We start from the raw sequence: 14523 nt of genomic DNA on the forward strand, positions 1-14523 counted from the left end.
TTACCATTTTGTTATTGCTATTTTGTGTCCATAGATTAAAACTCAAATGGCGCGAGTCTTTTTCATTATGTCTCTATGGCCCGGGAAGAAAATATTGAAGTAGGAGATATTCTGTGACTTTTATCTGTCTGTCTGTCTATCTCTTTCTTGAAGAGAGTCACTCAGCATCAAAATGAAGCTATTTTTTATCCACCCCTCAGGTTATTGGTTGAGTTACTAACCACAGAAGCAACTGTCTTTACTAAAATATTTGTCAGTCTTTATTTTGTGCTTTGTTATATGTCTTTGGGTTCAGTGTTCAATCTAATCATAGGTGTTTTTAGCATTTATTTAGATTGTAATCCTTCGTGATATTTTCAGAGGGTATTGTGAAAACTAGTGAAATACATCTGAGTCTCCCTTAGTCTGCCCGTTCAGTCTGTCAATATCCTTGTTCTTTCCTGCTCTCATTTGAGACTTCAGCCCAGCCCTGCTCATTAGCATCTCTGCCAGATGTTGAAAAATGAAAGAAGATGAAAGTCAGTTCAATCTTATTATCTATGTACTTATAATCTCTGAGCACTGTAGCAAAATGCTGCATTGATGAGAGAATGTAGTTTATTAGTAGAAATGGAGTATTTTTAAATATATTGCCTCAAATGTACGTTACCTCGGAATAGCTATCTATATTAATATCTATCTATATGATTCATTTTGTGTATTATTGGTGGCAAATTTTCAACCATTGAATACTCTGGTGTGCTAATGACAACCCTGGTCTGACCCTACTGCTCTCATTGGATTTCTTCTCAAAGAAACACTAAGTCTTTTATTGACATAAACAAAATGTATAGGCCATGGGAAGCTGGGGAAACATTAAACCAAAGTCAGACAAAAGTTAAAGAAGAATGATTTCCTCATCCATACATCTGCCATTCTTCAAGAGTGTCCAATGATGATTATTTCAATGTCTTATTCTAGGTGGGTCCTGTGTTGCCCCAAAGGCCTTTTGCAAAACTGGATGTTAATAGGAAATAAAAAATGGATAAAATGTTAGAAAAAAGAGGGAAGGATTGCTTTTGATGGGTGAGGAAGCTGAGCAAACATTAAGTGCTAAAATAAAAATGGAAGTTTTAGAAAATTGGGAGTTTTAATGTTAAAGAAATGAAAAGTTACAAACCTGTGATTTGAGCCTCTGGACAGATGCAAGAGTTGGATTCATACAGGTAAAACAATGGCTTTTGGTACTAATATTAAATGTACCAGGCAAAAATACTCTGTATGGATTATTTTATTGGATTATTATAATGACCTTGGGAATTAGATACTCTTGTTAGTCCCATTCCAGTCCTGTTCCAATACAAAGAAGAAGCCAGGCTTAGCGAGTTTAGCAGCTTTGACCAGGCTCATACCCCGGCGGGGAGGTGCAAGGAGGAAACTAAGCTTTCTCTGTACTTTCAATCACTGTGACCTAATCCCTTCCCCTACCATTGTCATGTTGATTGAAGTAGTTATTTTCATGAAATGCGAATGGCAATTTGGGGGGGAAATTATCCTTAGATCTTTTGACATTTGAAATATAAAGCTCTGTGATAATATTTGGAATTCTAAACGGAGTTTACAACCAGAATGGTCTATTTGCCTTTTCATTCTCTTCTACATACTTAAATCCAGGATTTGATTAATTTCTTTAGTCTAGAAGTTTACTTAGACATCATAACTCGTTTATGACTCAATTGATCTTTAAAAAGTAAGTTTTGAGTAATTTATACAAAGTAAGTGTCCAAGAGTGGAGAGTTATGTTTCACCTTCTTGAGAGCAGAGCATCTACTTAAATTATTTTGAATTCTTCTGCATGGAAAATTTATGTGTTCTCCTGTTTGTTTGTTTGCTTATTCAGTCATTTATTTAAATCAGCATGGACTCCTGGATTGTCTTAGTCTATTTAGGCTGCTATAACAAAATACCACAGAATGGGGGCCGGCCCGGTGGCGCAGTGGTTAAGTGCTCATGTTCCGCTTCTCGGCGGCCTGGGGTTCGCCAGTTCAGATCCCGGGTATGGACATGGCACTGCTTGGCAAAAGCCATGCTGTGGTAGGCGTCCCACATAGAAAGTAGAGGAAGATCGGCACAGATGTTAGCTCAGGGCCGGTCTTCCTTAGCAAAAAGGGGAGGATTGGAAGCAGTTAGCTCAGGGTGACTCTTCTTCAAAAAAAAAAAAAAGAAGAAAAAAAAAATATCACGGACTGGGTGGCTTATAAAGCAACAGAAATTTATTTCTCACAGCTCTGGAGGCTGGAAAGTCTGAGGTCATGGTTCCGGCTTGGTTGGGTGGGGGTCCTCTTAAGGGTCACAGACATTTTGTACCCTCATATGGCGGAATGGGGCTAGGGATCTCTCTGGAGCCTCTTTTATAAGGCACTAATCCCATTCATGAAGGTTCCACCTCATGACCTAAGCACATCTCAAAGGTTCCACCTACTAATACCGTCACCTTTAGCGATTAGGGTTTTAACGTATGAATTGGAAGGGAGAGGGGCACAAATATTCAGACCTTAGCATGGATATTTATTTTATTCTTTGGGTTATAATCCAGTGCTGCATTACTTTGTTACTCAAATTCTTCCATGTTTGAACCATTGGGAGTTCTTTCAATCAGCTTCTGTGTCCCTTTGACATACCCCATCATTTTGTGTGTGTGTGTGTGCGTGCGTGCACGCACACGCTTAGTCCTTCCTTTCTGGCACTAAAAGATGCTCCAAGCTCATCTTACGTGTTTTCTGTAGCTGTCCTAAAATCAGCCATTTCTCCAAGAAGCTGTGGTTCCTTTACTGGGGAATGATATTAGAAACCAAGATTTGGGTGCTCCATGTAATTTTGTTGGCACTGGGATATTATTGTTTCTAGGCCCTCTCAGCTAACCTTCCAAGGAAATATTGAGTGTATACTAACCTGAGTATATACACAGTGTATTTCTATGTACCATCGTATCTATATTGAGCTAAATATGAGTTCTTACTGATGTCTCAAACTCTAATCCATTATCACATAGATTTTTCTAGACTGTCTTCTTGCTTATGTGTAACGTCCCACTCTGCCACTGAGAAACCTCATTCCCACCATCCACTTACTTAGTTATCGAGTTCTAGTATACATGAGTAGTGATGTCAGAACTGTTAAGCTCTACCGTCATGGGATACCTTTATCAATTGGAGAATAGTCCTGACGTGCCGTTTCTTCAGCCTTTGGTCCTACAGACCCATTTCTAAAGTTACATAGGTCAACACCTTCTCCTCCACCTCCTTCAGGGAGGTTGTTTCATGCCTTTGTAAAACATTTAGATTCTTTCGCCTCATTCTCCCTTCCATCCTGGGATAGCCCAACCTTCTAAATGATTTTTTAAAAATTTATGTACATTAAAGGTTTTTTTGGTAATGTAAAGTTCTCTGGGTTTTGGCAAATGCACAGTGTCACGCATGCACCATTGTAGTATCATACAGAATAGTTTCATCACCCTGAAAGGTGCCCTGTGCCTCACCCATCCAGTCTTCCTGCTTTCCCCTCAAACACCTGGCAACACTGATCTTTTTATTCATTCTATATAATTTTGCCTTTTCCAAAATGTTGTATAATTCGAATTATACAATATGCAGCCTTTCAGACTAGCGTTTTGCACTTAGCAATATGCATTTAAGACTATTCCATGTTTTTTAATGGCTTGTTAGCTCATTTCTTTTTATTGCTAAATAGTGTTTAGCTGTATGGATATGCCACAACTTGCGTTTCCACTTGCCTACTGTTCTAAGACATCTTGGTACTTCTAGTTTGGGATCATTATAAATAAAGCTGCTATGAATATTCAAATGCAGGTTTTTGTGTAGACATAAGTTTTCAGATCATTTGGGTAAATACTTAGTGATGTGACTACTGGATCATATGGGAAGATTATATTTAGCTTTATACGAAAGTGCCGAGGAGTCTTCCAAAGTGACTACCATTTTGCACACTTACCTGCAATGAATGAGAATTTTTGATGCTCTGCATCCTTGCCAAAATTGGTAGTCAGTTTTTGGGATTTTAGCCATTCTAGTAGTTATATAGTAGAATCTCATTTCTGTTTTAACTTCAATTCACTAATGGCGAATGAGCATCATTTTCATGTTTATTTGCCGTATCTGTATCCTCCTTGGTGAAGTGTCTGTTCAGATCTTTGGCTCATTTTTAATTGGTTTGTTTGATTTTCTTCTTGTTGAGGTTTAAGTGCTTTTTGTATATTTCAGATACAAGTCTTTTATCTGATATGTAATTTGGCAAACAGGACTTGTATAGTAGTGCACTAAGATGAAATGAGATGACAAGATGGATGAGTCAGTTATGGCTGTATATTTTCAGCCTGGGTTTCTGGGAAAATAGAGGGTAATAGTAACAGAAAAAGGGAAGTTGAGAGTTAAAATCACTTTGTGGATTTTAATCAATACGTTAAATAATAAGAATAAGTGGGAAGGGGGTGACTCATTGAGTTTTGAGTCAAGATGGAGCTTGAGGTGTTGGAAGAATACCCAAGGACTGGAGATCAAAAATATGTTAAGATTCCTGATTCAGATTTCGCTGTCATCATCATAGATTATTGACAAGAAAGCAGAAGGAAAGACCAATAGGAAATTAGGAAAAGAACTGTGTTGGGTTGAATCACAAAAGTGATGGAAGGAAGTTTTAAGAAGAAATTAGATGTCAAATGTGTACCACTATGGAGGATGTCATCAGAGTATGAAATTTGCATTGTCTGTGTTCTTGAAGGTCACGTCAGCTATCAGCTTACTTCAACATCCTGTGCCTTTTGTATCTTGGGACTGGAACTTGCTCTGTCAGGAGAGCTCTCTCTCACTTTAATGAGTCTCTTATCTTTAGCACCTTGTGGGATTTTTCCAATTGAATTTTACATCGCCGGGGCTCTTGGGCAGGGCGAACATAGACAGGGGTCCTGTTTATCTTTTATCTAATACAACTATCTAATTATATATCCGTATCTCTCTATGTAGTTTAAGTGCACTGTTTAAGTACTGAATTCATTGAAAGAAATCATTTGCCTTCTCAATTCTACCATTCTGTCGGAGAATCAGAACAGTTGTGACTCTAGTCCCCAGCAGAATTAATTAACACATATGAATTCTGTGCCTTGTCTGCTGGTGAAAACATGCAGCCAATTCCCCAGAGTCATAAAGATATGCTTCCTTCTCTTCTGCGTCTCCAAGTACAATTTTCCATTGCCTTTTTCACCTAACCATCCCTAAGGATGGTAATTTATTGAATAATTCAGAGAGGATATAGTAGTAAAAATAATTGCCATGACTGAGTAATAATTATTGATCTCCTGTTTGCGATTTGGACTTGTTTAATGAAATGGCACGCCAACACGAAGCATCAATTTGAAAACACATAATTTTATATGTTCAACTTGAAAACATGTAAAAGTTCTTTGTTTGAAAATCCTATGTGTAGTCAACAATTATTATTAGACCATGAAAATTATTTTAGTGAAACTGACTACATACATAGAATGACAATGACCGAACATCACGATTATTCTGAACTGAACGTTAGTTATATCAGTGGATTTAGTGCCCCTGAGAAAAAGGAGAATTTATGTTGTAAACAATAAAAGATAAGAATTTAGTCATAAACTTTTTTTAGCTCCTAAAATGTATATTCTCCTGTTACTATTGTTAGAGTTTCACTTACCTTGAGTATTCAATCTATGATAACTATTCACAAAAAAATGTAAGTACTTTGTAAGGCTTGACTGCACGATACTGGAACCCAGCATCCACTCAAATATAACACTAAAATTCACTGTTGGAAAACAGCTGTGTAACATGATGTAATGTCTGTAGTTTAACATCGTTAAAGTTCTGGGGCCAGCCCGTGTCAAAGTGGTTAAGTTTGCGCGCTCCGCTGTAGGCGGCTCAATGTTTTGTCGGTTCGAATCCTGGGAGCAGACATGGCACTGCTCATTGAGCCATGCTGTGGCGGCGTCCCACATGCCACAACTAGAGGGACCCACAGCTGAGAATATACAACTATGTACCTGGGGGCTTTGGGGAGAAAAAGGAAAAGAAGAAAAAAATCTAAAAAAAAAAAAAATCGTTAAACTTCTAACTTTATTTTTTTTAACTGTTTTTTTATAGTGGTAAAACATATGTAACATGAAATTTGCCATTTTAACCATTTCAAGTGTATAATTCAGTGGCCTTCATTATACTCGCAGTTCGTGCAACCGTCACTACTGCCTGCTTCCAAAACTTAGTCTCCACCCAAAACAGAAACTCTGTACCCATTAAGCAGTAATTTCCCATGCCCCGCCCCCAGCCCCTGAGAATCCCTAATCTACTTTGTCTCTAAGAATCTGCCCATTCTAGATAATTCATGTAAGTAGAATCAGATAATATTTGTTCTTTGCGTCTAATTTTACTTACCATACTGTCTTCAAGGTTCTTCCATGTTGTAACATGTATCAGAACGTCATTCTTTTTTTATGGATGAATATTGTTACATTGTATATATACACGTCTTTATATTCTTTTTATATTTATATTTTAAATCAGGCTAAGCATGATGTGTCATTGTTGTATATCATTGATGTGTTTGAAGATGTCATCTAGATTAATTTTATTCTTTTCAATTCTTTTCCAGGTTTGACAGATGAAAAAGTGAAGGCTTATCTCTCTCTTCACCCCCAAGTATTAGACGAATTTGTATCTGAAAGTGTTAGTGCAGAGACTGTAGAAAAATGGCTGAAGAGGAAAAACAACAAACCAGAAGGTAAGATCACATTCAGATTGAGTGTGGAATATTTACTACTTTATAGTGATGAAAAGCAGGTATTTAATACATGCTGGAAAGTAAAATACAAAGTTGACAAATATTAGCATTTTAATACTGTAGGAATTTTATTCTGTTTAAAAAAATAATTTGAAATAAGTTAGCATGAGGGGAAATAAAAACAAAAGAAAGATCCTTGACTATAAAAAAACCTTGGCAAGAATTCTTTTTTTTGAGGAAGATTAGCCCTGAGGTAAAATCCGCTGCCAATCCTCCACTTTTTGCTGAGGAAGACTGGCCCTGAGCTGACATCCATGCCCATCTTCCTCTACTTTATATATGGGATGCCTACCACAGCATGGCTTGATAAGTGGTGCTAGCTCCGTGCCTGGGATCCGAACCGGCAAACCACGGGCTGCTGAAGCACAGCGTGTGAACTTAACCGCTATGCTACCAGGCCAGACCCTTGGCAAAGAATTCTTAAAAATTTATTTAGATGTGACCACTTGAAAAATGTAGAAGTTAGTATTAGACTTAATTTTATTTAATTATTATTAATCATTATAGAAATAGTCTTTATATATATTTCAAAAATGTATATATATTATTCAATTTTGCAAAAAGATGTCCTCAAACAATTTTTATACATGCACAGTAGGAAAAGAACTCTTGACTTTGTATTAGACATTTCATTCACACTCATAAACTTAAGACATTGTTACATTTATGAAAAAAGAGATGTGGACTTAAAACGGATATGAAGTCAAATAAATTTCCCCTGAAATTGAATATATATTAATATATTGCATTTGAATATTGTAGTATAATTTTAATTTTGGCTTTAAATGAATTTGTATTTGGCCAAATATGACTTTTCATTTCTATGAATGTTATTTTTATAGTGGAACTTAATTTTATATATGATTTTTAACTACTTGAACTCATATGAAAGACACAAAAATATATAGGAAAGGGGAGAGAGAAATGTAAATAAATCAGAGACAGGCATAATCTTTTCAAAACAATCATAGAATTTAATATTAAGGACAAAGCTTGACATGGTTTATTTCAGCTTCAAACATTTGAAACAACTTTAGATATTTGACTCTTTCAAATGTGTGACTAGTGTTTTTAAGGCATATCATAGAAAGATGCAAATTTCAACTTGCTATCTAATGATGGATAATAATATATGCAAGAATGTAGGGTATCTGTGAGATATGAAATTGAGTCTAGGTCTTAGAAAATGAAAATTTTGCCTGCTGTTTCAGTGTTACAGTGATAGTTAACTCTTAAATTTTTATAAATATTTGCATCATCCCGTATCTCCCAAATCTGTTTTCTATGTTAATTAATCAAATGCTACTTCAAACTGTTTCATACATATACTCAAGACTTAAATGATTATTAGGAATAGCAATGTGTAACTGAAATAGTACTCGGTTATATAGGAAGAAAAACTTGTCCCTCTGAGGGGATGTTTTTACAGTGACCCTGCTGAGGGCTAAAGAGGGTCGACGAGACCCAGAATGAAGTGAGGCTGGATGAGATGTTGACTTAGGGCTTACCATCTAGCGGTGGGACAGGCAGAGAAGCCACTGCATCACAGAATGCATCAGTAGTAAGCAAGGGTGCATGTAGTTTGCCATGGAAGTGCATAAAAAGCAACCTTTAATTCTACCACGGAGGTCTGGTAAGACCCTTTGTACCGCCTCCTCCGAGGGAGTTTATCACAAGAATGGATCTCGTAACATCCTGTTTGGGTTCAGATAGGCTGCGTGTCACCGCCCCTCCAGACTGTATGAAAAGGAGCTTTAACACTAACCTTGTGTGAATGGCATGCAGAAAGCATTGCCCGGTTTTCTTTGAAATACAGAAAACCAGCTAAATATCTTGATTTCATTTATATAGTTATGGATTAAGGTCATCGTCAGTGGAAGCTTTTCATTTCTTCCATCACTCCCTCATTATTTTTTAAAATTTCGTGTTCTCCTTAACTGGGCCGTATTCTCCTTCCAAGTCCCTTCATTGAAACGTCTTGAGGAAGAAAATTTTTGTGGCGAGGATTTTCAGTGAGTGTCTTGCATTTCCATGGGTGGACCCAGGACCAGAAAGTGTGACACACAGTAGGTCTTGGAGAGTAGTTTGTTGAAAAAGAGACAAGGCTATCCAGATTATTTCATTACCAGCCTCATGTGGAAAGGATCTATGCTACGGGGACAGAAAATTGTGTAAAGGTATATTCTGCTTAGAGAAGTTCATATATGAAAATTCAAATTTTTAAATAAGTGAATAAAGGGATGATTATTTAAATTACAAAATTATATTTGCCTTTAAAATGATCAGCTTTCATATTGCTTGCAGGTGTTTTTTAACGGTGACTTTGTGCTGTCACAAAAGCTAGTTCTTCATTCATTTATTATTTTATTGAGCACCTACTCTTTGCTTGGTGCTCATAGGCAAAACACTTAAAAAGTAGAGAAGGCATGGCATATTTTGGTTAAACTATAGTAGTATGCATAATGCATCGATATTGTGTGGCCACTGAGGAGTTGTCATTTCCAAGGCACTTCACGAGTATTCACCCTTCACATCTGGTTATAGTTAGTGGAGAACAGGTAGAGTCATGTGCATCTGGCAGATGTTGAAACTGCGCCAAGGGATGCTAAGGGACCACTGGAGGTCCAGCATCTGTTTCTTGATGGAGTCCCCAGACAGTGACTCTCTGAGCAATGTGAGGGCTTGGACCATGTGTATCATAGTTATTTTTGTATCTCTTGCCTAACAACACACCTGATGCATAGTAATGGGTTTTCTAAACATTTTTGAATGAATGAAGGAATAAATTAGGGAGAGTTGGGTTTTCAACCTCCCAGTGCACCATTATGACACTTTTCACCACACTTGGCTATCATATCATGCCTGACACCAGAACTACTTTTATGCTCGTATCTCCCCTACATTCACTTAAAAGCTTCTTGACAGAAAGGATTGTGTAGTATATGTTTTTAAGTCCCTCAAGGTACCTTGTCTTTTCATTTATTTAGCAAACTATGTGTAAGGCGCTGTTCAGGTACTCAGGTTATTAAGTCGCTAAGGAGTTCACAGTCAAACAAATAGAAGAGAGTTACAAGTTTCTATTTTCTTCTAGGTAGTCTGAGTGTGAGGTTGAGCATACTCGAAGCTTGAAGGCTCTGAGTCTGAGTGGTCTTGTGGAGGGACCTGGACCACGATGAATCATGGTCTACTTTGTGTAGACAGAGAGGGGGGTTGGGGAAAGATGGACCACCATATGTCCCCGGATTTAAATTTCAAAAGTCTTTACTGTTATTGTTTTCAGTTTAATTTTATTGCTTTCATACCATTCTCATTTCAAATGCATAAAGTTCTATCTGTAGTTGCCAGGCAAATTGCCTTTTGAAGGTTGACCTCTGATCCTAAATTCCAAATAAGGGATTTTCAAGTGATGTGTGGAAATTGGAGCTAGCATTTATTTCTTTTATAACCTGATGTACCCCTTTAGAGAATGTATAAAAATTTGCTCAGAAAGGATTGAGGCCCGTTCATCCTCACAACCATACTTCCATTTGGGAAACCTTTGGAAAGAAAGAAAAGTATCTACGTCATGAATTGTTTCACTAAATGTTATATTTTATGCTAATTTTTATGCAAGGTAAGTTTGACAGGCCTGGCTGGTATTCATCAAGACTCAGATTACTAAACTCTCTAATATCTACACAAATATCAAAGTATAAATATAAAATTAATAAGTCAAACATTAGCATATGATGAAGAGCCAACCTTTTGCACTTCTTGTAAGAACATTCTAAGATGGAACACAGTTTCACAACCCTAATGTCATTCTAATATTTCACTTATGTGCAGGAAGAGTCATTCTTGACTATCAGCAATGTCTCCTTTTCGCTTCTAATGTAAAAAATGATTAGTTGACAATGTTGGTGGTATTGGAAAGGACGCATAAAGAAGTGAGAACGTTGGAAGTCAGCGTGACCATATTTGGCATCTTCTGGTATTAGAATAATATTTAAAATATGTGGATTTTGTTTAAACCTCCCAAAACATAACTATGATATTCATTTTCCAAGGGGAATCTATTTGGCTCTCAAGAGAGTGATTGATTGAACCCAAATCATTTAAGAATTATGAGTAGCTGTGCTATCTTCTATGGGCGGTAATTATTTACTTATTTATTTATTTTGTGAGGACGATTGTCCCTGTGCCAACATCTGTGCCAGTCTTCCTCTAATTTATGTGGGTCACTGCCACAGCATGGCTTGATGAGTGGTGCTAGGTCCGCACCCAGGATCTCAACCTGAGAACCCTGGGCCACCAAAGCAGAGCGTGCGAATTTAACCATTATGCCACTGGGCCGGCCCCAGTGATTTTTATTATTATTATATTTCTATGTCTAAAATATTCAGTAGCAGACTATATCACTATCAGGGTAGCTATAAATGTCAAATAATTATGAAAATATTGGTGCTGTCAGCTGCCTTAAATATTTTTCAACAAATACATGAATGGTTTCTTTGTTTTTACTCGAAGAATGTACTTACTACATATTTTTAACCTCTCTATGATTCTAGAAATGAGATTTAATTTTTGTTCAAATAATACTGTTAGATATTTCATACTTAGAATTAAGGTGGGATTTAAATTATGCCCCCTAAACCTAGTCTCTGCAGCCTATAATGCAGATTAAATAACATTTCTCCTGCTTAGTATAGGACAGCTGGCTTCTATGCTAGTATACATCATGTAGTGGGATAGTCAGTTAACGGGGCATGAATTACTTTGCAAAAGTATGCAATGTTAGAAGGTTTTAGGAAGTAGGACACTAATAAATGATGTGTTAACTATTAGTACATATCATAAATAAGAAAAAAACACACAGTTGGAGTGGTTTACTGGGAACTTCATTTTGAGCACCTTCTCTCTTTTCCTTGAAATCTCTTTGTCTCAAATATTGAAATTACATTTTCATCTAGAACTTTCATATCTTTTTTTTTGTAGTGGAAACCAGAAAATGTGTTAAATGTGTTGAATGCCTTGATCTGAATTATAAATAAACGTGAATTCACCATCTGGTAACTAGAAGGGGGATAAAGTTGATATTAATTCATTTGCAAACAGGTACTTGATGTATTCCATTAATTCTGTTAATTGCTCATATTATTATAAAGATGTATCTTTAATTTATTCTTTCTGAGAGTGTTTGGGCTCCATAGCAATTGAATCAAGTTGATTGGGATTTTGATAATTTTAAAGATTGTCAGATTATTAGAAGTATTGTTAGTGACTATGAAACTAATTCAAATAAATTTAATACCTTTGTTACAGACCAGGTTGATTTCTGAAGCAGTTTTTATAGTAGCCATAAAGTTCTTATTCATGGTAGCCATTATTTTTGCATTCAACATCATTACAACATTTCCTAAGTAAAAATTTTGTTTTCAAAGGATACTAACTAATGAAAATGTTATGAGCTAATTGATTTTTGAAAATACTTTGTTTTTGTCGGTATCTTTCTTTATAAAAATTGTATTTGCTAATTGCACATATTATAGAAAAAGGTGTTTAGTAAAAGCCGTTGTGTATATTTAATAGAATTGTTTTCAGCATTTAAAATTTCATTTCATAAAATACAGATTTTTAAAAATAAAGGCCTGTGAAAGATAAGTGGTATAACTATTTCTCAGTGTGTTTTATTTTTTTAATCTACCCCTTAAAAGCTTCCTGAAGATTTAACAGTGATCTGGATTATTTGGCCAAAGATTAAATAATCATTTCTACAAACATCCATTTGAGTGGCAGGTTGTAGCTGGAATGTGACCAGGTACTGCTCATTTCTCTGGCTAGTCATTCAGTATGCTGGTTGACAAATAATTATTGAGTTCTTATTTGAGGAGTGTTAATTGGAGAACAAGAAATATAAACTTGCTCCCCTCAAGGTCACTTTCTGATAGAGGAAGACAGATAATAAACATATAATCAAAGAATAAGATTATTTCAGTATTTGTTGACTGTACATATTTGAAAACATCCAGCATAATGTCTAGCAAATAGAAATTTTTAGTGGAATTAAATTTGCTTGAGATTTGAAGATCCACACTGTTTGCTCTTGGCCAGTCAGAGGGAGTCTATGTGCTATGCACATGCTTCTGTCAGTCTGCCATGTCCTGGGCTCTTTGTAAGCCGCAGGAGCAATATTGTGTTTACTGCCTTGGGAGGACTTATAATCTTGTGGTATGGGGAAAGAAGATAGGAAAGTATGAGACTTCAGCAACCGAGAGTATCTATCAAGTGTTAAATGATGTGGTTTAGGTTGTGCAGACAGCACTTGTGAGGCTCAAGCTCATTAAGAGGTATGAAAATTGAGAAGACTTTTTGTAGAGTTGGCCCTTGAGGGAGGCCACTGGTTCTCAAAGTGTGATGCCCAGACCAAGGTGAACATCACTCGCGAACTAGTTTGAAATGCCGTAGGGCGGGTCTCACCCCAGACCTGCTGAGTCAGAAACTGCGGTGGTGGGCCCAGCGGTCGTGTTTTGATGAGCCTCCCAGGGAATTCTAATGCATGCTAAGGTTTGAGAGCCACTGTCCTGGGCATTTCGGGGTCCTGTGGGAGAGCAAATGGGGTGTGACTGTTGGGTGGGGAGCAACAGGAACAAAGATAGGGACACCGGGCTTGGCGTGACTTACTTCTAGGAAAGCCAGAAGAGGGAGGATTTGGCACAGAAAATTCTGGGTAGACGGAATTTGATAGAAAGCAGTAGGGTGGTTGAAAGCAAGCTGGCTAACGAAACAGTTCGGTTCAAACAGCAGTTTGCTTAAAATGAATAGTCGGCCCTCTGTATCCTCGAGTTCCACACCCATGGATTCAACTACCCAAGGGTGGAAAGGCATAGGAAGATTCCATCTGTCATGAGCAACTTTTTTTTTTGTTACTATTCCTTAAACAATACAGTATAGGAACTATTTACATAGCATTTACATTGTATTAGGTCTTATAAATAATCTAGAGATGATTTAAAGTATACAGGAGGATGTGTGTACGTTATATGCAAATACCATGACATTTTATATAAGAGACTTGAGCATCCTTGGATTTTGGTATCTGTTGGGGTCCTGGAACCAATCCTCTGTGCATACCGAGGGACGACTATATGCCCAGTTGCTCCTCTTAGTTATTTTGTTTTTAAGTTTTTGGATTTTCTTGTTTGCTTTTGTAGTGCTGGCAATTTTGATATTCCATGGAGTAGTTCTGTTACAGATTTCACATCTTGAAAATACTTTTTCTTGTCTTAAGAATGCAAGAAGATGGTATTAAACTTTTTGTCTTTCTACCTTCATTTTATTTTAGCTATTTGTTCATGTTCTGCATTGACTGTAGTAGGAAAAGTAGGAACAGTGTAAATATCCAAAAACAGGTGTTTAATTGGTAGTTTCATGCAAGTGTGGCGAGTTGAAGAACAGTATATATTATCACCTTTTTGCAGGTTAATAATTACATATCAATGCATAGACAAAGAGCTAGTAAAATATGTGTCATTGTGATTGTTTTTGTATTTTTAGGATTTATCGATGTGTTTATATTCTTATATATGTTGCCTTTTTAATAGGAAAGAAATAGAAGAAACATTAAAAGATAGCTTCTCGGGTATTTCTTATATGGAGGATTTTGCCCCAGCTTTCAATAATTCTAAT

The 14523-nt window shown here is 36.6% G+C and overlaps 1 protein-coding gene across 7 annotated transcripts in view; it reads left to right on the forward strand.

Annotated features, from left to right (window-relative positions):
- PDE10A (phosphodiesterase 10A) overlaps positions 1-14523 on the forward strand; it is a 547546-nt gene that overhangs the window by 411162 nt on the left and 121861 nt on the right. For all 7 annotated transcript variants that reach the window (XM_070518672.1, XM_070518620.1, XM_070518469.1 and 4 more), the window contains one exon: positions 6670-6798. In XM_070518672.1, coding sequence (XP_070374773.1) covers positions 6670-6798 — 129 coding nt within the window. The remainder of the gene's footprint in view (positions 1-6669; positions 6799-14523) is intronic.

This window comes from Equus asinus, chromosome 1, assembly GCF_041296235.1.
Source record: "Equus asinus isolate D_3611 breed Donkey chromosome 1, EquAss-T2T_v2, whole genome shotgun sequence".
Classification (NCBI taxonomy): Eukaryota; Metazoa; Chordata; class Mammalia; order Perissodactyla; family Equidae; genus Equus; species Equus asinus.